Source organism: Pelecanus crispus, chromosome 4 (genome assembly GCF_030463565.1).
Source record: "Pelecanus crispus isolate bPelCri1 chromosome 4, bPelCri1.pri, whole genome shotgun sequence".
NCBI lineage: Eukaryota > Metazoa > Chordata > Aves > Pelecaniformes > Pelecanidae > Pelecanus > Pelecanus crispus.
This window is the reverse complement of record NC_134646.1, coordinates 80592358-80618167: the sequence shown is the minus strand read 5'-3', so window position 1 is coordinate 80618167 and position 25810 is coordinate 80592358. Positions and strand designations below refer to the sequence as shown.

The window sequence follows — 25810 nt, the reverse complement described above, 5'->3', positions numbered from 1 at the left end:
CATCAAAGGAGTAACGTTCCTGCTTGTGGCTTTCGTAGGTCTTGCAGAAAGTTGAGATAGAGGAATCCCTGCGTGTGAAGTGCAAGCAGAACAAACATCGCCTCTACAAAATCAAATTCCATTTCTTGCCCTATGAATATTACCGAGAGGAGAAGTGTGTGAAGCCCAGGGAGATCTTGCACTTCATGGAAACAAGGTGAATTTGCTTTCAGATACTTTAATGTTTGCTCTTCTTTTGCCCTTCCACGGGCTCTAAGTGTCACTGCATGTTGTTTATTACTGCTGCTGTGGCTTTCAGAGCAACAGCTTCCTGCAGATATGCTTGCAGAAGCATCTACACAATTGCTTTTTATGTCTTGAATAAAACTGTGGATTTGTGACAGTGTGGAATTGTATCGAGGCAGATCTTTCATATGTCTCTGATATACTCAGACAAGAGCTGGTGTAAGCAACATCACATTCCTTATCTTTTGATGTTTAAACATTTATTACCAGCAGAAATGTTTAAATACTTTAATTATCCCATCATGCTCCTGTTGAACAGAAATAAACCTTACTTTATTTACTTTTTTTTCAATAAATAAAATGGAAAATACAGGCTGGGGGATGAAGGGATTGAGAGCAGCCCTGTGGAGAAGGACTTGGAGGTACTGGGGGATGAAAAGGTGGACATGAGCCAACAATGTGCGCTTGCAGCCCAGAAAGCCGAGTGAATCCTGGGCTGCATCAAAAGAAGCATGGCCAGCAGGTCGAGGGAGGTGATTCTGCCCCTCTCCTCTGCTCTGCTGAGACCCCCACCTGCAGCCCTGCGTCCAGCTCTGGGGCCCTTGGCACAGGGCAGACATGGACCTGTTGGAGCGGGTCCAGAGGAGGGACATGAAAATGATCTGAGGGCTGGAGCACCTCTCCTACAGGGACAGGCTGAGAGAGTTGGGGCTGTTTAGCCTGGAGAAGAGAAGGCTGCGGGGAGACCTTATTATAGCCTTTCAGTACTTAAAGGGGGCTTAGAAATAGGACAAGGGGTAATAGTTTTAAACTAAAAGAGGGTAGATTTAGGCTAGATATAAGGAAGAAATTTTTTACTATTGAGAGTGGTGAAGCACTGGCACAGGTTGCCCAGAGAGGTGGTAGATGCCCCATCCCTGGAAACCTTCAAGGTCAGGTTGGACAGGGCTGGGAGTAACCTGATCTAGTTGAAGATATCCCTTCTCATTGCAGGGGGGTTGGAGTGGATGGCCTTTAAAGGTCCCGTCCAACCCAAACCATTCTATGATTCTATGAAAAGGCTGATTTTTTCTTTCTGTCTGTCTTTCTGTCTGTCTTTCTGTCTGTCTTTCTGTCTGTCTTTCTGTCTGTCTTTCTGTCTGTCTTTCTGTCTTGCCTCCTTCCTCATGTCTGGCTGAATTTGTGTAGTTAAAAGTAGAACATTTAATGACAGGGGTCTATTGAAAGCTATTTTTGTTTTGCAGAAAGATTTCATTGATTTGGTCTTCTTTCAGGCCACATGAGTTCAAGCTGAGTTACTTTATTTAACAATTTCGCATGTGCTCATTGGTTTAAAAAAGAAAAAAAAAAAAGTCCAGAACCATGTCCTCTGAAGGTCAATTTGATGTGCAGATTTTATGTCCAGATGAGCTTATAATTTTAAGCTTTGGATGCATGGCTGCATCTGTGATTGTAAGAGAGATGATACCAACCTTTTGATTCCCAAAGGGACAAGAAGAAAAATTATTTGCCTTATCCTAGAAGTACTTTTGGATTGACCAGAGAATATGTCCTGTCATGAGTTGACTGGCTTCTTAAACAAAAGAAATTAATTTTCTGACAACTTAAAATTGACTTTGGTACTGCTGAGCTTTGACATTCTGGGTTCCTGCTTCTTTCAGGTTCTTTAAAATTTTTCTGGAAGCAATTAAAAGGAAGAATGCAAAGATGGCATCTTTTACTGAAGTCAGCACCCGGAAGGCATCTCGGAAAGATTTAGATGGTGACCAAGACAAGGTACAGAAAAACATTACCTGAAAAATGTAATTTCATTTACCTATTTTTGAGAACCAGAATTTGAAAAAGCATAGTATGTTTCAATGTGAACATGAAATGTGTGAAAACTAAATTACTACTTAAATATTTTCTTTATGCATGACCCATCTTTGCATTCTCATAAAATTAACAAGGAAATTAAAGTTACTGTGTATTAAATCCTAATTTACTTAAGACTGTACTCTGAAAATGCCTGTTTATTTTAGCTTCAGTAAGATAAAAGCATATTACTCTCCGTTTGCTCCCAGATCAATGTCCTGTTGTAGCAGTGGTTGCCAAAACTTTAGGGAAGATCCTTTTTTTCATTGAAAGGCTTTTGCGTGTACCTGCTGCCATCCCTCCCCCAGCAAGGACTGCCATATAAGCAGGGTGGTAGCTTATCTATCATGTAGACATTCATCTTGTTTAGTGTTAAAGTTATAAAGAAATCATGAACTTACAACTCATTATAGTAGTGGGCTTATAGAAATTAATTTGTCCTTAAAGGTAGACCATTGAACAAGGGATTGTTAAATTATAAATGTTTGGCCAAAGGCTTTTGATGCATTTGATGCTTCCTAGCAGAGTCAGCATGATTATTTCCTCTGTCATGGATTTCTAGACACAGCACAGTCAGGAAGCTCCAGCAGAGGAAGAAGAGAACATTGTTGATGCAGAAGCTGATGAAGGGGATGGCGATGCTACACAAGCAAAACAGAGAAAGAACCAAGAAGAAGAGGTAATGATTTTATAGGTGCTCAGCACTGCACATTAATTCCCAATTTCTTCTGCCTTGGTTTGAGTTGGGAAGGAAAGCTTCCATTGAGACAAAATGCTGGGAAAAAAACAAACCCCACTTGAAAGGGGATAGGAGGGTCTCTGCTTTGTGCTGATCAGTTCTGATTTGGATGGAGGGAAATCGATAGCAGAAGATGTAGGCTGAGACTTGTGATGGCCATGGTCACCATAGTTGAGCCTGGTCACTGCTGTCCTTTAAGAGTGATACAGAACCACGCAAGTTAGAGATGGAAGAGATCTGCGTTTTTCCAAAGCCTTGTTCTTCAGGCATTGGGTAGACGTGTCTGGCAGTCAGGTTTTCTGTGCTGTAGTTCACATTAACTTTATTTCTGGCTACTTTCATGCCATTAATTGTTTTTAAAACTTTACTGTAGTTCTTAATAAATATTGTCCATGGCTCTGCATGTTTTCCATGTTTGCTACTTCATGATTACTGCGTAAAAAATGGGGTGCTGTAATTTCAGCAAGAGGGTAGAGTAATTGAAAATCCTGAGGCAATCCTGTCATCAGAGTTAGATTATGGGAAGAGCCTTTTTCAGGGGGAGAAAACTAAATTCTGCTACAGTCCCAATAACCTGTAGCATCCCAGACTGTACTGAGGAATAGTGGCAAGATTATAAAGAAATAGAGACTGAACTGAGTCTGTTGTATTACGTTCTTTACAACAGAATTGCATTTTTGTTGTGTCATAGGCAAGATACTTGCAACTCAGCTGTCAAGAATGTTCATGAACAAAACTGTTCATGGTGCGCTTCTTTTCTGTCCATGTTCTGGCTCAGATAAATACAACATTATTTCATTGCAGGTTGATTATGAGAGTGAAGAGGAGAATGGGGAAGAAAACATCGATGAGAATGTAGATGATGAAGAGGCTGAATCGGAAAAAGAAGAAAGGACTCCTGGTGCAGAAGATCAGATTGAAGCAGATGGTGATGAATCTCAACATCTTTCCTTTATGTCTCAGACTAAAAAAGAGAAAGATCGATTACTTCAGTCAGCAGAGTTGCGAGTAAATGCTGTTCTGGACAGCCACCCATCAATACAGGATTACACGTTTGACACCGAAAATGAGCTTTGGTGTGAGGTAAGATGGTGGTACCTGGAAACGTGTGTGTGGCTGTGCAATGGTTCCATGTAGCTCCCGTAACAAATGGATCTCTTCAGTGGAGTGCTGCTGTTTTGTCTCGGCGCTCCTGTATTAACACCGAAAAGTGGCAGTGCACAGGTACTTCTTGACATAATTTTTAGCAACCCCTAACTTTCAGAATATCTGATGATTTTTTTTTTTTTTAAGATAACTAATGGGTTTATTGTGTTTTAATTTTTAAATATATGATGCAGCACTGTGTAGCTCCTGATTAATAAAAGTGATGACTGGACTTTTGAAAGAGGCTGTTTAGGAATGTGCCCAATGTGCTGGGCAGAGGGGAGCTTTATATTGGGAAGCACGTCTACTCATGGAGGAATTTATGATGAATAAAGCTGGAATGCGTAGTTGTGTGAAACAGTAGTTAGAGGGGACAGAAATTCTTGACCAAATGTGACAGCGGCAGTTGAAAAAATCTGGCAGGAATGTGAATTTCATAGATCTGGAAAAATTTCACTCCCCCTGTTTTTAACAAACCTTTTTTAACACTTCCAGAAATAAAACTTTCTGTTTCAGATCTAGCTAGCTAATTTTATCCTATGCTTTTCCCCCAATGCTACTCCCATATTCCTCCCAAAAACCCCTCCAGCAACAAGCGTTGTTTGATCTCAGCTATGCCTTGTCCACCTCACCAGTTTTCCAGCGTAGCTCATGCTGAAAAATCTTGAGCTTTTACTTTACCGGAGCTAATACCGCTTTGAAACTGTCAGAAGATGTAACAAAATCAAGCAAGCTGCAGGCATTGAGAAACTTGCATGGTCCTCCTGCAAGACAGAAGGGAAAAAGTATAAACATCCAAACCAAACAAATTAAAAACCAAATCCCAGTTGATGTAAGTTCAGAGATCTTGAAAGCAGTGTTGATGAATGGTCCTGGGATGTGGTGTTCTTATTAGCATCATGCAGCTGTAATTCTAGTCAGATGTTTATGTTCCTAAGCGCACAGCTAGGATAATCCCAGTTGTTCAGTTGTCTACTTATTGCCTAAAAAGAAGAGACTGGCTATTGAGCCTAATGTTCAAGTTTTCTTACAGAACACTGCATTGGTTTTTTCCTTCTTAGGTTTCATTGACACTTCCATTGATGAAGGTGTACTTCGATCTCTCCTCCTTGCTTGTCTCTCTTGCACGAAGCACAGTCATTCATGAAGTGAAGGGGATCACACGATGCTTGTTGAATGAAAGTACCAGTAAGCAAGGAGAGAAGGAACTTGTTCTGCATACTGAAGGGATAAACTTTGTGGAGCTGTTCAGATACTCTGATGTACGTAAACTATTTATAATCCCAAACTTGAATGATCTTCTGTGTTCTAGGGAGAGACAGTGGATGATGGATGCCATTTAAATTTAGCAGGGGTGATGTGTAGCCTTTTCAGCTCTTAAACTCTGTTCCTCCTCCTTTTTACCCCCAGATGTGTTCGGAGCTCAGCAGAGCCTTTTGTCAAGGGCAGCTTGCAAATCAGTTTTTGTGCAGCAGCCCAGTGTCTAATGACAGACAATTCCACACCATGCTTGTAGCTGTCTCTCTAAATGTTACTTGAGGGAGTTCTTCCATCTAAATGAATAGCAGTACTTGGAAATGAATAGTTCTGTTATGCCCTCTAGCCCACAACTCTACAAATCCAGGATTGTTTTAAGCTACATCTTCTCCACTGCTTTTGCTAAAAGTTCTGGCTGGCTGAGACAGACTGGGCATTGCATTGTGTTGCTTGGAAGACTTTAACATGTTCCGCTGATGCTTGGGATGGTTTGTTTGCTTTTTCTGATTTCGTATCATTTTCTCCTGTGGTGAGTTTTGATTGCAGTACTCTTATTCATGTATATAATGCTGTGATCACTAGCTTAAACATAAATCCCCAGAATAATTTTTATCTGTATTTGACTCTGAGCTGCTGCCTAGTTGTCCTGGAACAGTTGGTGCTGCTTAAGCTAATGAAAAATGGAGAAAAAAGCTCTATTACCTTAGCTTAAGTTATTTGGGAATATAGAGTAACTACTGTCCTAACTTGTATCTATTGTTTTTTTGCTTTCAGATTTTGGACCTGAACAGACTTTATTCCAATGATATTCATGCCATGGCTAAGAATTATGGAATTGAGTCTGCCCTGAGGGTGATTATAAAGGAAATAAAAGATGTATTTGCTGTATATGGTAAGATTTCTTTGTATTTTTAAAGACAGTCTTTATTATCATTAAGATGGGAAAACCCAGCCACAGTGCTTACAAAGTTATGGTTTTGCGTGATCTTTTAATACATGTGTGTATTTTTAAGTTGGACCTTTTCATTGTTTTAATCATTATGGTGCCTTCTGTGAAGACTTCATTGGTTAATTGTTAGGTTCCGTTGAATCAGTAGAAAATTCACTAGACAAGGTTGAATTTGTCCCCTCTTCACAGAGCTTTTCTATTCTGGTATATTTGTTTTTTGCAGGCTGGAAGGTCCAGACGAATTGACTATTGACAGCTGAGGAAGCTAGCTGTTAGACTTGTATAGCGGCCCTGAGAATAGGATTAATCTTGCCTCACTCTAGCTTTTTAATGATGGGAGGCTAGGCTCCCTTTGTAGTTGAGTTTTTATATCTTTCCTAAAATAGCTGCGCTGCATTGTTTGAATGTTCTTCTCTCTGCGTAGATTATTGAGAGAGTCCAGGCATCTAGCTTAGGGAAGATGCCTGACTTTATAGGCTGCTAAAGTTAGGCATGCTGAATTTTCCTTAAGCGAGCTAAGTCTTGCTATGAATTAAACTGTTGAAAAGAGGGAAGATTAATACAGTGGGAATTTTAGCAACGAGTTATATCAAACAGATTTGCCAGCTGGCAGCCCAGAATGGTCTGACCTTCAACTTGTTCAAGAACTGCTAGGTAAATGCTGACAGAGCTGTTAATGATCCCCCATTACATTGACTCCACAAGTGTGATTTAAAAATAAGCGCTATTTCTTTTTAGCCTAAATGGGGTTTTCTGTGGATGCCTAATATCATGCACAGAAAATATCAGAACCTTTCTGACTCCGGTGCCTAGCTAATGCAGGCCATCAGGTGAGGGGCCAGATCTAGGTCCCATCTCAAATGGATGGATGTGCGATCCCCTTCTACCTAAACAAAAGATGATGCAGACCTTACTGATTCTGTGTAGAGAAACTCTGCCGCCTTACAGCATTCTTGGCATTTTAGTTTCCCTGGAGAGATACTGTTTTATGTTATAGTGAGGTCTGCCTCTCTTGGATATTTGAGGGGAGCAGCTAAGCCAGCTACACACAAAGAGGTGCAGCTGCCAGAAGAATGTTAAAAAAATATGTTCTCCATGTTGATTAGATTCAGAGGGTTTAATTTAGACCTGATTTATTAAAAAAAACCCAAAAAAGTTAGCCCTTGAATGCCCTGATGATTGCTCTTTCTTGTGTTCCTAGGAATTGCGGTAGACCCTCGGCACCTTTCACTTGTGGCGGATTACATGTGTTTTGAAGGACTTTATAAACCACTGAATCGTTTTGGAATTCAGTCCAGCTCCTCCCCTCTGCAACAGATGACATTTGAAACCAGCTACAAATTCTTGAAGGAAGCAACAATGATGGGTAAATGGTTTAGGTTGAAATATATTGCTGCAGCATTTCACATATGCTTTGTTTTCATCGTAACTTTCCGCTATTTTGAGTAATGCATAATTGCATTAGGAAAAAATGCCAGAGGCTAAAATTTTAATTAAGCCTTTGGCTAGGAAAATGTTCCAGATGTTTTTAATAATATTTTATCAGCTTAAATGAAGTCAGCTCCTACATGTAATTTGTGGGGTCTGTGACTCCTTTCTTTAAGAATTAGATGGGCATTTTTATCACAAACCTTAAGATTACAAAGCTTTGCTATAACAAATCTTAGCAACAGGCTGCTAAATTTGCCTTTTTCTGTCTCTACTATTACAGTTGTCATCTCTGCTTTGTTTTCATGTCTCTATTATAACTTCCATATTTTCATCTCTTCTCTAACCTTTCTGTTCAGAATTTTATTGTGAGAACAGTCCTCCTGGTTGTTAACTTTTGATTCTGTTTTTCTTCTGCTTTGTAGCACTTTACTATCTTTGCTTTTTTCCTCACACACAGACAAAGGGTCAGATTCATTTGTCTCATGGTAGGTTTCTGGTGCCATCTGAGATGCCCAAAGGTATCCTTTCTGGCCTCTAGTTGCTGCTCTGAAGGTGTAGAGATCACATGGCTGCATGGATCATTGAGGGCGTTTGAAATGGCACTAGCCATCTATATTTAGGAATCTTATCCAAAAAACTTGTGCTTTAAGTCTGTCATTAGACAGTTTGCTTGATCTCATGCTTTGGATATTAATTACGTCTCCCTTTTGCAAATAGTCTTGGTTTCTGTCACTTGCCAGTTGGATACTCTCGTTCTCAGATACTCCTGTGCTGCCGCTTTTGCTGCCTGTTACAAATGGGAAAAGCTCTCAGCTGCCTTGCACAGATGTCTTTTATCACTGAATTCCTTTTTGTTAATGCTGTTTTATACCTTTTCTGGGAATTTGGGTTTTAATGAACAGTATTGGTTACAATTGACTTAAAATTCATCTGAAAACCAGAAAGGAAAAGCATAAATCTGGGGTGAAATTGAATAGGAGAGGATGGTTTATGCACAGTTCTGCTCTCTCTCTGGATTTACGTTGTATCACATATTGACTTAGAAATAAGATAAGGTTTTTCCCAGGTGAAACATAGTTGTATTTATGGATAATATTATGAATAAAGACATGAAGTGCCTCCTGATGGAAGGGCACAGTGAATTGGCAGGAAAGCTGCACTGATTACAAGTGGAAGGAGTTATTGATTTCACCGAGATGGAAATCACAGTCATAATGTGGGTTGCAGCAGTGTGGATCTAATTTGCTTTAATGTAACTGATAACTTGACTGTACATTTAAAGAGATACTGCAAGAGTGCTTGCTTATGGCCCTGATCAATAAGAAGGAAAAAAGGCGGCTTGCGATGGCGGTGCACAGCTAATGTAAGAAGTGCCATTAGAGTGCAGGTGTGACCCAGCAGACGACTGATCAGTTGGTGTGCAGAGAGCACACTGCATCAGAAGTGAGATCCCTTTGGCTCTTTGCTCAAAGAATAACTCTTTGTTAACATCATGAGCAAACAGGACAGTTATGACTGTTTCTGTTAATGATTTAACAAAGGGGCTTTTTCTTTCTTCCTTCAGCTGACGCATTTAGGAGCAGCTGTTTAATAATTCAGCTGTAGCTGAGATCAGAGCAGCAAGCGTAGCCATAGACTGCCCTATGGTGCACCTCCTCCCCCCATCCTCTGTATGACAGAAAGTTCAGTACATTTTGCTCAGTAGAATAAAGATGACCAAAACTTAGCAAAAGTTTAGCAACTTTCTTTCCAATCTTCCAACCGCTTTAATGGCAAAATTCCAGCTTGCTGTAGTTAGAATGAATGAAAAACAGCCTGGATGCTTATAAAAACAGTGAAAGTGGAACAGTCCTAGCCAGACGTGTCATCTGTAGAGCTCCCAAACTTCTGTGACACTGTTTTGCTACAGTGAGTAACCACAAAATCAAAGGAATTCATGGAATGTCTCTCCAGTGAAAAGTTCTCTTCGTATCTAGCAGAAGGATTTAAAATCCACATCAAAAGGATTCACTCTAACAAAGGAAAAAGGCAGCAATGAAAAGGGAATCTTTCTGGTTTTGCCTCACTGATGTATTTTTTTAGCGATGTATTTAATCAGCAAAATGTGTTCACTGGAAGGTCAAATCTGTGTTCTCTTAGAATTCAGAACGTGTTGCTGAATAGGCAGGGTTTAGTAATGTGTGGCCTAACTCTCTGCTTGCACAAAAAGATTGGGATGAGATAATAGTTGTTGTAGGAGGGGTAGGAATAGTTTTGGACTTCTGCTCTCAGAAATAGAAATTCAGTCTGAACAATAGGTGGCAGTGCCTTTCTGAAACTAGGGAGGGGGCTGAACCAGATCACTTCTTGCATGTAGACCAAAATGCTTTTTCGGCCCTGACCACCTGAGAAACCTTTGGAAACATTCTAATATGATTTTGTTTGAATTCTGTTACAGGTGCCCATGATGAACTGCGATCCCCTTCCGCATGCCTAGTGGTTGGAAAAGTTGTTAAAGGAGGGACTGGTTTGTTTGACCTCAAGCAACCCCTCACGTAGTGTTTTGGTTAGAACTTAAGGATTCTGACTCAAGTGTTCATCAGAAGAGATACGTATGCCCTACAGCTATGCACCAAGGGCACATACTGTGTCTGTCCCCAGTCATCTTCCCTGTGCCAATAGGTTTGTTAATCCGGATACCCGATGAGCTTAATCTATTTAATGAGAATGTCTGCACCTACAGGAGCTATCCTTTGATCCAAAGAAACATTTATTTACTGTTCACTAATGTAAAAAATGAGATTGTTGGTTTACATAGAAAAGAATAAAATAAAGGAGACCATCTGGGTCTCAAACAGACCGTCCAACAGCTGTGGCAGACAGAAGTCAAAGCAGAATCTGTTTATGCTGTCTAATTTCTGTGGGGCAGAATCCCATATGGGTGGGTAGTGCCAATTGCCACACAGTTGTTGTGTGAAAAATTTCCAGTTTTGGAAATAGCATTCAGAACTCACAGGTGTAGCTGGGCAGTGCTGTGCTGAAGCTTCAACATTGTATTGAAGCGTCTGTGCTTGAGGCATATCCTCTTCTTTTGCTGTACTTGCGTGCATTGCTGTGACTTTTATAAGCTTTAGAGGATATATTTTCTATTCTGCTACTTAGTTTATTAAGAATTATGTGTCTGTGACACAATTGTTAAATTTCTTTATTAACCGAAGACTGGAATTCAGAGTTTTCACGGTTTCTGTAGGCATTTTCCAATGCCTAGTCTTACGACTTCTTTGTATGGAACAGATCTCCCTACAGTGAGAAACCTGACATTTGATAAAAATTTATTCCTTAAATGGCAACGTGAGCTGCTGTAACAGTGACTTCACAAAAGACTCCCATCAGAATTACTGAAACAGTTTTTAAACTATTTTTGCTTAAATATTCTGTATCAAAGAGGATATTTAATAAAGCACATTGAAAAGAAATACTCTGAATGCCCTATTACGTGGCTGTGTTACCAAGGGAATTTTGTCATGTGGCCAACAGCCATCGCTTTGACTCTGATGGCTGTTAAAAATCGCATAGCTGAGAGCTGTTAGCCACTCTTCAGAAATCAGACTTTCTTGTTTATACATTTGATTCTAATCAGAATGCAATGCGTGCAAATAGTTAAAATTCTTTGGAGCTTGCTCACTACCATCTAGGCAAGTTTTCTAACAGATTTTGGCCCCTGATCATTCTCAGTGGTACCGCTAAGCTAGTGGAAAAGCACCAGAGCTCACTTAGCCAGCTGAGGAGTTCCTGCTTCCAGTGGAGCTGCGCTGACGGGGATCAGATCAGGTAGTGGGAGACGTTGGCTTGGGATTGTGAAAGAGCCTCTGTGGAATATCCTGATGGACTCCATCTGCCTCAGCCCCTTAAAACTGTGTCAAATGTACTGCAAATTGCGCTGAAGCTTAACAAATGCATTAGACCAGTAGCTCTCCAGTTTGACTTGGCAAATCTTCTTTCCCTTGGGTCTGTCTCCAATTTTAGCACCTGCTATGTATTTCTCCAAAACATGTCGTTCTGTGAACAAGTGGGACAGAATTAGTTGGATACAGTTTGCAAATAGTTAGATGGGAAAGAACAAAGGTGGTAGCAAAAAGACTTTTAATTTCAGGCTACAGTCCATACTGTAACAGACCATTTGCTGAGAAAGATCCCCAAGAGGTATTCACAGTCCTGGAGTGAAGAGCATCTATGTGGAGATGTGGCATCCTTTAGCTCTCTAAAGAGTTTGACCTAACTCACTCATTCACCCAAGTGTTCGTGTGACTTCTCTGTGAAGCTTAAGAGGTCACTTTGTGTCATGGCAATGAATTGTCCTCGCAGTTCTGGAGCCATGAAATACAGGAAAACTTAGTAGTCTTAAACTTTGGCATAATATATCCAAGTACAAATTCTGTGTATGTGAAATGTATGTATGGGAAATTACATTGTGCTGCCCGTGAAAAGAGAGAGAGTCTCCTGAGCAACTTGAGGATGTCCTTTTCTAGACACTAGCTTGCTTTTCTGTTGCTGCCTGAAGCTCCTGAGGCCAGTGTTGCCTGTAGCAATCCTGGCAGGCTTGCGTGCCTCTTCAGTGGTGAGGAGTAGTCCTGTATGGTGGTGGGGCAGCAGTCAGCCAACATGCTTCAGGGGAGCAAGGGGTGTGGATGCTAAATGAGCAGGGCAGGAAAGCGTCAATAAATCATAGAATCGTTTAGGTTGGAAAAGACCTTTAAGATCATCCAGTCCAACCATTAACCCAACACTGCCAAGTCCACCGCTAAACCAATTAAGGACAGAGTAATAATTTCATGTTTCCTGGCTTGGTGGCTGGAGTATTTTTTAGTGAAAGTAAAACTAGGAATCATTAATGTTGGAAAGGACCTCTAAGATCATCAGTACAACCATCAACCAAACACCACCGTGCCCACTAAGCCATGTCCCAAAGTGCCACGTCTACCTGGCTTTTCAACACTTCCAGGGATGGTGACTCCACCACCTCTCTGGGCAGCCTGTTCCAATGCTTGACAACACTTTTGGTCAAGAAATTTCTCCTAATATCCAATCTAAACCTCCCCTGGCACAACTTGAGGCCATTTCCTCTCGTCCTATTGCTAACTACTTGGCAGAAGAGACCAACCCCCACCTCGCTACTACCTCCTTTCAGGTAGTTGTAGAGAGCGATCAGGTCTCCCCTCAGCCTCCTCTTCTCCAGGCTAAACAACCCCAGTTCCCTCAGCTGCTCCTCATAAGGCCTGTGCTCCAGACTCTTCACTAGCTTTGTTGTCCTTCTCTGGACACGCTCCAGCGCCTCAATGTCTTTCTTGTATTGAGGGGCCCAAAACTGGACACAGTATTCCAGGTGCGGCCTCACCAGCGCCAAGTACAGGGGGACAATCACCTCCCTGCTCCTGCTGGCCACACTATTCCTGATACAAGCCAGGATGCTGTTGGCCTTCTTGGCCACCTGGGCACACTGCTGGCTCATTTTCAGCCGGCTGTCGACCAACACCCCCAGGTCCTTTTTGGCCAGGCAGCTTTCCAGCCACTCTTCCCCAAGCCTGTAGCGTTGCATGGCGTTGTTGTGACCGAAGTGCAGGACCCGGCACTTGGCCTTGTTGAACCTCATACAGTTGGCCTCGGCCCATCAGTCCAGCCTGTCCAGGTCCCTCTGCAGGGCCATCCTACCCTCGAGCAGATCGACACTCCCACCCAGTTTGGTGTCATCTGCAAACTTACTGAGGGTGCATTCAATCCCCTCATCCAGATCATTGATAAAGATATTAAACAAGGCTGGCCCCAAAACAGAGCCCTGGGGAACACCGCTCGTGACCAGCTGCCAACTGGACTTAACACCATTTACCACTACTCTCCGGGCTCGGCCACCCAACCAGTTTTTTACCCAGCAAAGAGTGCGCCCGTCCAAGCCATGAGCCGCCAGCTTCCCAAGGAGAATGCTATAGGAGACTGTGTCAAAGGCTTTACTGAAGTCCAGGTAGATGACATCCACAGCCTTTCCATCATCTACTAGGCGGGTCACCAGGTCATAGAAGGAGATCAGGTTGGTCAAGCAACACAGTCTCATTTTCAGAAAACACCGAAGTGACTGTCCTTTGCCTTACACCATGTTATGTGCCAAATTGCTGTTTCTTGTTCCCTGCAGAATTGGCTGTGCAGGAAATGGTGATGAATTCAGTAGGTGGTTAGTCAGTCCTGCTCCCATGTTATCTAATACCAATGATTCTTTAAATAGAGCCATTTGGAAAATGTGCTCCAGCTGTGGCAGGATGAGCCAACCTCTCCTTTTAGTTTTGAGTTGCCTTTAAAATTCAGGCACAGACCAAGATCAAGAAATTATTCTGATCTGTACTGAAAGAACTGACAGGAAAGCCCCTAACATTACAATTCAGATCTTAACCTAACGCCTGCTTCGGAAAACAGTGTAGGTGGCTGTTCCTATTCATGGACAGAAGTGATAGGGGAGAGAATATGGCAGGACTTCAGATGAGAGTCCCTGTCTCCAAGGCTAGAGAGCGGTACTTATTTGGCCATAGAAATGGACTTAGTTTATACTGTGAAGGAGAGGCAGCTGAGGTAGCAGTTAGTCTTCATCCATAGCATGAGCAGGTTGGCTTGGGAATCATCTAAACTGCCCTTTCTGAGACAGGAAGCGTTTCAGTTTGCTTAAAATTCATATGCGTGCAGAAAATGGTGGTAGAAAAAACTTGCTGCTTCCTGTGGTCAGAAAATTTATGTTTCTTCTCATGACATGTACCTCTATGCAGCTGAGATCTTCTATGTTTTAAAGTTTCTTTCTTGCTCCTTGCACCAGTTGCTGTCGCTGTACAGTACTTCTTGAGGACATGTGAGCTACCTACGCCCAAACACAGTTGGGGTGAAGGCTGTGATAGTGGATGGGGCTCTTGCTGCTTTGTAATTATGTAAAACAGACAAGTGGAGTCAGTTTTGGCATGAAGGACACCAAAGAGCTGGCAGTAGATGAGATTTCATAGAGAGGAGGAGATCGTGATTGATAAGCCAGAAGAATAGGCTAGAAAGCCCCTTTGGAGTGTGAGAACAGAGCTTTGCAAATACTTCAATAAGATGGGAATTCATAACTGGGACTTCCTTTTTCTTTTTTCTCCAAGTAAGTGTCTTACTGCTCTGAATCAGAATTCAGTGTGATTTGTTGCTGCTGAGGAAACCTCCTGCTTCTCTGTGGTGGCAGACCAAGCTCGACTAGTAAGAAGTGGTGAAGAAACACGTCAGATGGCACTGAGAACTCTTTGTGCTATTTTTGACTGTTTTCTGCAGGATCACTTTGAATGAACGCTATTTACAAGTCTTCTGTCAAATATCTTTGACTTCACGACTGACAATTATAAAAAAAAAATGCAAAACTAATACTAAACAGTCAAACCTCGTGGTGATTTCCTCTAGTTTGTGTATGTATGCTGCATTTCCATTTGTAGGCGATTTAGAAGCCAGATTCAGTGCTGGCATTGGCCACGCTCATAATGCTTCTTCCCGGGGAACCATCCCTTCTCTTAACTCTCTGCTGCACTGTAGGGTGCTGAGATACCCTGTGAAAACGTGGGAGGAATGAGAGAAGAAAAGGTAGCTTCCAAAATTGCTTGCTTTCTATGTGTTACCTCCATTAATAATAGCAAACGATCTGTCTGGAAAGCTAAAGGTTATTAGCTTGACTGAAAGCACACTCCAGGAACAGGCTGGTTAGCATCTGCAGATACAAAAACTGGGGAAGAGGCTTTTTTAAAGCTGTAATGGAAGGAATTTTGAGTTATTCAGCCAGAAAGGGAGGCAGTGATCCTTGTCTTCTGCTCGTGCATACTTTGGCAAGCAGGGCATACGTTGTGGGTTTTATCCTGCTTGTATGGTACAAAACACCCGCTGGCTGCTACAGATTTGTTACCTGTAAGAGAGGGGTAACAAAATGTTTTCAGTATGTTGGTAACAGCGAATGAGCTTGTATTTGCACAGCACTTGGAAAGTGAGCTATGTTCAAGCTTAATAAATAGTAAAAATAGAAGGCTTGTTCTTGACAGTAAACTTTAAAAAAAAAATCCTGTCAGGCAATGCGAATGGATACAAACAGGAATTAGTGCTGCTTTCATCTCAAAAGCAAAGCTAAATATTAGAAGGCAGGGAGCAGAAAAGTTTGTTTTGCCAGATCCTTGGTTCCTATGATGTTATGCTTGCGTGGGTCAGTAACCAAACAGTGGCAACAACACGGCTCGGAGAGCTCTTTAATCATTCGGAGCCTTTCTGGACAAACCACTTGAAGCTTGCACGGAAATCTGGAAGCTACCTTATCTGCTGTACGAGGGCAAGTGACACCTCAGGGACACTCCGCACGAGGTCAGATTGTGGCGACCGGGCCGTGCTCCTGGGTCTGGCTGGCTGCAGGTGGATCAAGCCAAAGGAAAACCTTTGTCTCCTCCGGGATTAGGTCAGACAGGAGAACTTGTGAACATCGCCCATAAGAGCTGAGATCCATAAAGCGTTTTTGAAGGTTTCTGTGTTGAACACGGCAATCTTTATCTTTGGGGTGGACGTGAAGGCTGGGGTCTATCGGTGACCGCTGTGCAATAGGTGAGGATGAGATTTGCCTCCCGCAGCTTGCCGCCCGGCAACCCGCGACCTCGGCCAGAAGGGAACAGCGGAAACTCTGCATCTTCCCCCTTCATCTTGCAGTTTATGTAGCACGCTGAGCAGCAGAGATGATGCTTCACCCTGAAGACCCCCGAGTTTTGTTTTGTAAATAAGTGTGTAATAGCATTACAACTAAAAGAGAGCAAATGCAACTTTTGTCAAAGTACGGCCAGGGAAGAGGTGAACCATGTCCTGTCGTGCCCATGAGCCTGGTGTTGAGGGCAGCCACTGAGGATGCAGGAGACCCGCTTTGGGCTCTCTGCAGTGCCCTGAGGGGCTTCAAACCCGCCTCCTGAGTGCCCTAACCACCAGCCCGGGACAGAGAAACTTCAGTTTTCCTGCTCCAAAACTCCTTGCTGCTGCTGGAAGTAATGTGGTGTTTGCAAGGATAAGGGAGGGAGGAGGTCAGCTCTGTTCCCAGGGGAAGGGAGGGCAACCTAGGGCTTTCTTGGAAGACCAGAGAAACTTTTCTCCTAGTGTTTGTGCAGCCTTATCCAGAAGGCTGGAGAGAAATCCTGCCTCAAAACAGGATTGCAACTCTCTTTTTCAGGATTTAAGGCATTTTCCTGCGATGTGAAAGATAGGGGTTGTGAGTTCTTCAGGCAAAAGAGGGTTACGAAGCCCTGTGTTACAGATGAGCACTCCAACCCCCTGGTGAGGCAGCCACCCACCTCCTTCAGCGTTGCCTTTCTGTATCATTTCCGATTTCCTCTGCAGTGCGGTACGGGTTTGGTGAGGCCTGAGGATGGTCCCGGTGGGAGGTGGACACTGGCAGTGCAACGCCCAAGCCTGGATGCTGAGCTGGGGGTGCATGGGGTGCTCAGCGTGCTGTAGGGTGAGAAATCAAGGTAGCTACAGAGTTCGGCTGGCTGCAGGGTCAAGGGAGAGCTAAGCACCGGTTTTCAGGAATGCAAGGTTGATTGAGGGAAGCATCGTTAGCGCGTCCTCCACGGAGACCTGCGCTGCTGAGCTGAGCTGTCGGCCAGAGCCAGCTTGACAGCCTGTTCCCGCTCCTGTTAGGGTGGGTGCCGCAGAGCCAGGATTAAGCAAGCTGCTCCTTAATGATGTTTTACAGTTTTCTGGCTTAGATCCCTCGAAAGAGCTGACTGTCCAAATTGCCTTGGAAAAGTTTAGGTCTGATCGCGGAGCCGGAGAGGACGTAGAGCTGTTCCCATTTTCCTGGGTGCAGCGTGCTCTGCCAGCTTGGGGAAGATAAATGATCCCCCTTGGCGGGGCTGCCTTGAATCTGGTGGGGCTGCGGCTTGGTCTGTAGTAACACTGCTGCCGTTGTTTGGGGTTTGGAGCCTTGCCCAGCACTACAGAGAGAATAGCGAGTGATCAAGAAGTAACAGTGGAACATTAATGCAAACTGCAATAAATACAGAGATGCATTATTAATGGGACATTAAAACCCAAAAGGCAAATCCTATGCTGACAGTACAACAGCTCTGCAGAAAAATCCCAGGGCTGTAGCTTGGCAAAAAAACCCCAGTGCTCTGTAAAATGCTTCAATACAGGGTTCTGCTTTCCATTATACCGTATTTCCTCTGCCTGGGAGCATGGATTATTTCTGGAAGATGCAGAATTTGAGATGTGTTTTAGACCCACTAGCCTCATGAATAATGCTACAGACGAGGGCAGTGCCCTCGGCCTCCCACAGGAATCAAGTGCAACTTAATGCATCTTTAATTTTGGATAAAGCTACAGAACTGAGTTTTTACAAGAGTGAAAACAGAGCGGAGTCTGAATCCCTGCTCTTGCCAAGCTCAGGCTGGGCAGGAGTTTGAGACTGGACCCAGACTGGTGCCAAGTGAGGGGCAGCAGCAGGGAGTGCCCATTTCATCCCCTCTTTGCACAAACATCAGCGCTGGGGACAAAGTTACTTAATTTTACAGTAACTGAAGCTCAGGCAGTAGCTCTCATGCTTTGCCTCATCTTTTGGGGCCAGGCCAGGGCTCTGGGCACAAGAGAAACAGCTCTTTTAAGTGCTGATGCATCCAGTCTGCTCAGTTCTCTCTGGTACGGCCAGATCACTTCAAGCTCATCTTCCTTCATCGGAGACGGAGCTAATGCCCACGCACGTGCTCCAGCTTCACAGGTCAGCAGCAACTAGGTGACACAAAGCATGTGGTGGGAGCATGGACAGGATCTACCCCTTTTACCTTGATCCATGGGGTCTCGTTGACATCGCTTCACGTCTCTGTGTTGGCCCCCTGAAGGCAAGTCCATCCCAGGCAGTGCTTTTGCAGGCTCTCAGCTTTACCCTTCACTTGCAGAGGTTTTGTAGGCATTGCTTTGGCTTGCACAAACAGCTCTTGCAGCTGAAGCTCCAGCAAAGCCAGACCTAGCTGTGTCTAGCTTAACTGCATTCCCCCGCTGTGTCCCCAAGAGCCCGTTTCCCAAGAGCTTCCCCTTGCATGGTGGTGATCATCCTTTCCAAAAGCCTACGATGGGGTTGCCGCTCGTCTTCCCCATGGTTAGCGTTGGCTTGCCCAAGTTGCTGGTGGGGCTGGTGCTATGGGGAGGGGGAGTGTTGTGCCCCACGCTGCTGCCAGCGAGGCAGGGGACGGGCACGGGTTGCTGCTGCCTTCCCCTTGTGCGGTGGCGGGGTGTGCCCCCTCTGCCTAAATGCCTCCCCTGCCCGGGATGGGTATGTCTCCATCAAGGCTGAAACCAGTCCCTCCCTTCCTTGGCCAAGTGGCCTGTGGCTGCAGAAGGTCCCTGCTCCTTCTTGGCTGCAGGATGGTTACAAAAGCCAGAGCTGACACCAGCTGCCTCTCCCTTCTATCTGGGGAAATTCCCTTGCTTCAAATTCAAGGAACTGAAATGAATTGGGTTTGGTGGTTTTTTTTTTTTTTTTCTCTTTTCTGCCAACACCTTGGGACTTTGACTCCTGAGTACGGCATTGTCTATGCAAGAAGTGATCTTTTAAAAGAAGGTTTTATGGATGAGAAAGTGGAAATGTTGACTCAAGGAAGGCAGACATCCTGTAGAGTCAGTTTGACTCCAGCTTTTCACCTTCCTGGGTCACCAAAAAACCCCCAAACAACCCCCAGAGCATGATATGTCAAACAAAGAGATAGGAATTTTCCTGGTATAACAAAACCCAACATTTCATTAAATAACCAGAGTTATTTAAAACACCCACAATTTTTGAAGCAATTTTAGATGTGAAAAGTTTTGTGCCAGAATGAAATAAACCAGCCAGTTTTCAACAGCTGCAGTTCTCTAATTTTTTTGTCCTACAATTATTTTCTAAATCCTGCTTAAATTAGTGGGGGAGTCTTGTGGATAAGAGGGGGTTTATTCACTGCCTGATAAACCATTTGAAAAATGTCCACCTACAATTAAATAAGGAAAACTTGTGATGGGTGTACACTCCTAGGGCTTACGTCACTTTGAAAAATACAACTTGCCTTTCTCAAGACTGTGAGTCCCTCCTGGCAAATTGATACAAAACACCTTTGTCAGGATCGGTCAGAAATCCCATGCTAGAGCCAAACACCCACCCAAGGCACCTGCCTCTTCCTTATGCCTCATGTGAACCATCGCCTCTGTACTTATGCAGGGACCATCTTGGATGGGCGAGGGTTTGGGGAACATGGAGACGTGGAAAGCAGTAGCAGAAGTGTCACTATTTTTCCTGCTGCGTTATTTAGTGGCTGCTTCTGGTTAGCTGAAGACCAGGTGATGCCAGCATCACCTCATCAGTGCCATAGCTTCAGGTCAGGGCAGAGCATCTCAGCCTTTGCTTCCATGGAATGCTTTGGGTTGGAAGGGACCTTTAGAGGCCATCTAGCCCAACCCCCCCTGCCATGAGCAGGGACGTCTTCAACCAGATCAGGTTGCTCAGAGCCCCGTCCAACCTGACCTTGAATGCTTCCAGACATGGGGCATCTACCACCTCTCTGGGCAACCTGTTCCACTCTGGTCTTTTTACAGGCTGATTTAATGCAATGAAGCTGGAGCAACTCAAAGCTTCCACTAAGCGAAAGGGAAAAGCTGCGTGGTTAAAGCAAGTGTTTTTAATGCTCACAAGATCTGGGCTCTGTTCCCAGCTCAAATGCAGATGTGTCATGATCTCGGACAAATCACATTACTCCTCCATGCATGGGGGGCCTCATCAGCGATGCAGTTGATACTCCTTTAATACAGGCACTTTGCAGCACCCTGTGAGATTTGCCAGCAGAAGCCGCTATTCCTAAATGAAGGCTCATAAACCCATTTCCTGACTGCATTTGCTGTCCGTTTCTGCTTCAATTCTGATCACCTCAAAGACATGTAATGCTATCTTTGTTAACTCTGAAAGCATCATGCAGAGCTTGCTTGCACTTTTGACTCAGTCCTTGTTTTAGCACCCTGCAAATCACAGTCAGCCGGGTTTTTTTTGCTCAGAACGGCAAGAAAAGAATTATGGTTAGGAAGCAGCCTGTCCAAACTGTACTTCTTATATTGTCCTATTAAAGACAGAAGAGACCATAAGCATTTCTGTTTTCATCATGCATGAGTCCTCTGCTCTGCTGGTCCAAGGAAGAGAGAACATTTCCTAGGACTAAAGCTCTTTAGCCAGCTGCAAGCACAGCCTGCGCTTTTAGCATAAGGGTTCCCAGTCCACTTTCCTACCTTGTGTCCACAGGGAATCGTCAAAAAACATCCAGACCCCAAGATGATGGATCCAAGGAGGACCCAGAGCTTGGGGCCCTCCTGCCTCTTTGCTGCTTGCATTTGCCATTCAATTTTGGGTCAGCTGAGAAAGCCTCCAGGATGCGTGATGCTATTTCTGCAAACCTTGGGACTGTAGCGGAGGACTCGGGCATTTTTTTTGGCACTACATATGTTAGTATCCTGCAGACTGCAATCATCTTCTGCTCTGCTCTGACAAGAAAAAGAGTGTGTTTGGGAAGGAAGCAGTCCATCTGAATGCAGTTTCCATCTGCCAGATAATCCCCTTCTGGGAGAGAGAGGTGTGGTGATGCACTGAAGAGGTTTAACTCAATTCCCAGGCATCAATTACAATTGGTCTCATTAGTCTTTTACAGACAATTACTCCTCACACTAAACCTTTCAAAAGGGAAAATCCACAGGAAACAACCAAGCCCCTGAGGGAGACGACCAGGGGAATATTTTTAGGTTTCATCAGTCACTAGCTTGGATTTCTAGCAGAGCCACCAGCCCTATCTGTACCCATCGCTGCATCACTTAAAGTCTGACTTAGCGTCACCTTGTGTCTTGGGTTTGTGTGGCAAGGTTTCGGTAGCGGGGGGGCTACAGGAGTGGCTTCTGGGAGAAGCTGCTAGAAGCTTCCCCTGTGTCCAATAGAGCCAATGTCAGCCGGCTCCAAGATGGACCCACCGCTGGCCAAGGGTGAGCCCATCAGCCACGGTGGTAGCACCTCTGGGATAACAGAGTTAAGAAGGGGGGAAAAAAACCCACAATGGGGCACAAACTGCAGCTGGAGTGAGGAGTGAGAATATGTGAGAGGAACAGCTCTGCAGCCCCCAGGTCAGTGCAGAAGGAGGGCAGGAGGGGCTCCAGGCACGGAGCAGAGATTCCCCTGCAGCCCTGGTGCAGCCCATGGCGAGGCAGCTGTGCCCTGCACCCATGGGGGCCCCCGGGGAGCAGAGATCCCCCTGCACCCGGGGAGGAGCCCAACCGGAGCAGAAAGGGAGGAAGCCCTTTGAGCCCGGGAAGAAGGGAGGGGTGGGGGGAAGGTGTTTTAAGATTTGGTTTTATTTCTCATTACCCTACACGTGTTCTCACTCCTCTCTCATATTCAGTTTTGATTGGTAATAAATTAAACTGATTTTCCCCAAGTCAAGTTTGTTTTGCCCATGCCGGTAATTGCTGAGTGATCTCTCCCTGTCCTTATCTCAACCCATGAGCTTTTTCGTTATATTTTCTCTCCCCTGTCCAGTTGAGAAGGGCAGTGATAGAGCGGCTTTGGTGGGCACCTGGCATCCAGCTGGGGTCAAACCACCACACCTTGCAGGACGCTGGCTTTGATGACTTCTCTATTTTTTCTCAGATTTAGCTGTACAGTGTGGAAAGCCCCACAGCAGAAAGTGCCTACCTCCAGAAACCAAACCCCATGGCAGGGGCACTTATTTGGGGTTTTTTTATAGGACTTGGGTGATGATTATGAGCCAGGCTGCTGCATACAGCTGAGGCTTTCCTGGGGGTGCTCTGATGCAGACCACGAGCATGGGGACACAGCAAACATGTCCCCAGGAACAAGATTTCCCAGTATGAACCTGGAAGATCCCTGAGATAGATCCCACATGCTCTCCTAGATCACTGCCAGCAAATTCATCCCCCTCCCCATTGATCCATAGGGCACGGTCTTCCCTAACCCAGGGCTTTTTGTTTTTTCTCCCCTGTGAATTTTGCAGAGGTTTTGTTCCTGCTCTCACACCAATAACGAGAAGTAGTGGTGTCCTCCGAGTCCAGGCATTTTCTGATGAATAGGACTAACCACTACCATGAGACCAAACCATCCTGAGGCTTTTGCATGTGGTTTAGTAAGAGGGTTTTCAAGGTTTTTCAGCCAGACACACACCGAGCACGGTGGCATTGCCTCCTGCATGGGCACGCAAGTGTTGAGTCACATTTGAAATACAATGGGAATCAGTGCGTTTGCTGGCAACTTTCAGCAGGTGCTAAAAATTCCCCATTCACCTTCTCGTTTCCTTCTCTGCTGGGGTATTTTGGGGAGTGGGGTCTAGCAGATGATTTGCTGAGATGGTGGCTGTCCTGGTTTCGGCTGGGATAGAGTTAATTTTCTTCCTAGCAGCAGGCACAGTGCTGTGTTTTGGATTTAATAGGAGAAGAATGTTGATAACATGCTGATGTTTTTAGTTGTTGCTGAGTACTGCTTATGCTAGTCAAGGACTTTTCAGCTTCCCATGCTCTGCCAGGTGCACAAGAAGCTGGGAGGGGGCACAGCCAGAACAGTTGATCCAAACTGACCAAAGGGCTATTCCATACCATATGGCGTCATGCTCAGTATAGAAACTGGGGGGGTTTGGCCAGGGAGCAGCAATCGCTGCTCGGGAACTGTCTGGGTATCGGTCGGCAGGAGGTGAGCAATTGCATTGTGCATCACTTGCTTTGTATATTGTTATTACTATTATTATTACATTGTTATTATTATTATTTTACTTTATTTCAATTATTAAACTGTTCTTATCTCAACCCAGGAGTGTTTCTCACTCTTACTCCTCCGATTCTCTCCCCCATCCCATCGGGCTAGGGGGAGTGAGCGAGCGGCTGCGTGGGGCTTAGTTGCTGGCTGGGGCTAAACCACAACAGTGGCACACATTGAGAAGCTCCTTCAGGGCTGACGTGGACAAGGTTTCTCCTGGTGCTGCGTAAGGAGCAGCATGGATGCTGTCGGTGGCTCTGCTGTGGTAGGATGGCCCTGGAGAGCTCTTGTGTGGCACAGCATGGGTCCCCAAGCCTCTGCTGAGCCATGGCCAGGTCCCGTGCCCTGCCAGCCTACGCTCAGCGCCCGCTGACTGCTCTTTGTTCAGAGGTGTGTAAGGAGATGGGTGGTTGTGGGCAGCCCCAGTACTGCTCCTCATCCTCCGTCTGAGGGGCTCGGGCATGGCTGCACACTGCAGGTTTGAAGATCAATGGCTGGAGGTCATCTGGAAACAAGATTTTGGGGGTTTGGGGGTTTTCTATAGGGAATATGCTATGCTCAAGTGTGAACCAGTGTGCATTTCCAGCTCCTCTTCCATTACCCTAGGGAGAATTTGGATACATGTGAGCTGTGTGGCTTTACCCACCAACGGAGCAATTCCACAAGCCCATGAGCTCCGAACAGGCCATTTCCTTTGCTGAGGGGATCCATTTGGCGGAGGCAGGCCTGTGAAATCACAGCTAGCCCCAAATGTCTGGATGGTTAAAGAATTGAAATTTTCCAAATCTGTGCAGGGTCTGTGTTTGATTTTCCAGCTGTGACAGTTTCCCCCTTTTAAAAAGCTGCAGTGATGATAACTGTCATGGGTTTATGTCATGTAGTCATGGGTAGTTTCTCTGAGAGGGCTGATTCCTTGAAAATATTTGGTTTTCTTTTGGAAAGAGGAAGTTTCCTACTGTGATGGTTACTGTTAAGGACTTCAACATATGAACTCAGATCATTAAAGGCAGAAAACAAAGTAAACTCCAAATGTGTTACTTTTAAGAAATCTTATGGTATCAGGTAGCCTCAGATTATGACTATCTGGGATCATTAATACTAAAAATAAGGAAACCATTTATTTAGTAGTGAAGAGCTTGGAAGCTGGAAAAAGATACAGATGAATGAATGGAAGGAATGAATTAATGATTTGCGTTTCAGTGGATTTCTTTTCAATGGAAAGATGAATATCTATTCCTGAGTTACCACAGGCCTTCAAAAAAAAGATGAAACCATCAAGCTGGGTTGTAGGCAGGGGTGTATCAGAACTAGACCATGTCCTAGGCCACTTTCATGACTACCAACCTCCTGCTAACAGTTTTGACCAAGACATTCTGCTGCTACCTGTTGCCTTTCCAAGCCACCCCTGTCCTGTCCACCACCCTTATGGCTTCTGGCTTGGTGGGAGCTGCCAGGAAAGTGCCTTTCCTAGGTATGGCTTTTTTTTTCCTGCTTGGAAAACCTGCAAATGCTGGCGTGGCCCCAGGACTCAAGCTCTGGAGTACACCATTGGAGTCAGAAGGTCAATGTCCACCCTTTCCACGCTCCCTTGCACTTGCTGGGTAGGCACTTGGTGCAGCCAGCTCTCAGAGGTAGCCAGTGTGAGGTGAGATAGTAATTAATTGGTGGAACAAAATGCCAGACCCTGAGGTGAGGTTTTACTGCCCAGGAGAAATCAATACATGGCATTTATTTTGGAAATGTCAGAGAGGGATGGTGGTCAACACAGGTCTGTCATTGCTCTGCATAGCATTGGCCAGACAGGGGAGAGCAAGGCCTGGAGGACCCCAGCTGAGATGTCCTGAATTCCCAATGTCCCTCATCCCTGGTATCTCTGTGCCTTCCCTAGTCTCCACCTTGAAATGTTTCTGGCTGCATCCCCATCCTTCCCACCACCTCTCAGCACCCTACCCCTGACCCAGACATCACCACCATGGTGCCTGTCTCCTTTTTTTTGGGCTGCAAGTCAACACGGGCTGAGGATAGCGCAGATGTGCAGCTCGTTCACCCACTGCCGATTTAGCCCTAGCTGCTTTTCATGAATTGAAACTCCCCAAACCCAAGTCTTTCCAGCCCTTTGTCAGAGCTGGCTGAAATCACCTCCTAGACCTAAAACACGCTGGTGCTGGGAGCTCACAGAAGCTGTTTTTGAAGACAAAACCCAAGCTTTAAAAAAAAAAAAAGAAGTGACAAGGATTTGATACTGGATTAATGTAGGGCTTCAATGTCACTTAAATGTTAGTGCACTCCGTGGGTGATGCTTGGCAGGGAGGAGGAAGAGGAAGATGGAGGGGAGGAAAGGACCTTTAGAAAGGGCTGTCTGCTCCCACCGTCCTGCTGCTGGGCTCGATCCTGA

General features: G+C 44.8%; 1 protein-coding gene across 1 annotated transcript in view; it reads left to right on the top strand.

Annotated features, from left to right (window-relative positions):
- POLR1A (RNA polymerase I subunit A) overlaps positions 1 to 11074 on the top strand; it is a 38519-nt gene extending 27445 nt beyond the window's left edge. The window contains exons 27-34 of the mRNA XM_075708890.1: positions 39 to 196; positions 1887 to 2001; positions 2642 to 2758; positions 3623 to 3901; positions 5026 to 5226; positions 5996 to 6113; positions 7372 to 7536; positions 10039 to 11074. Coding sequence (XP_075565005.1) covers positions 39 to 196; positions 1887 to 2001; positions 2642 to 2758; positions 3623 to 3901; positions 5026 to 5226; positions 5996 to 6113; positions 7372 to 7536; positions 10039 to 10139 — 1254 coding nt within the window. The 3' untranslated portion in view covers positions 10140 to 11074. The remainder of the gene's footprint in view (positions 1 to 38; positions 197 to 1886; positions 2002 to 2641; positions 2759 to 3622; positions 3902 to 5025; positions 5227 to 5995; positions 6114 to 7371; positions 7537 to 10038) is intronic.
- The last annotated feature ends 14736 nt before the right edge of the window (positions 11075 to 25810 follow it).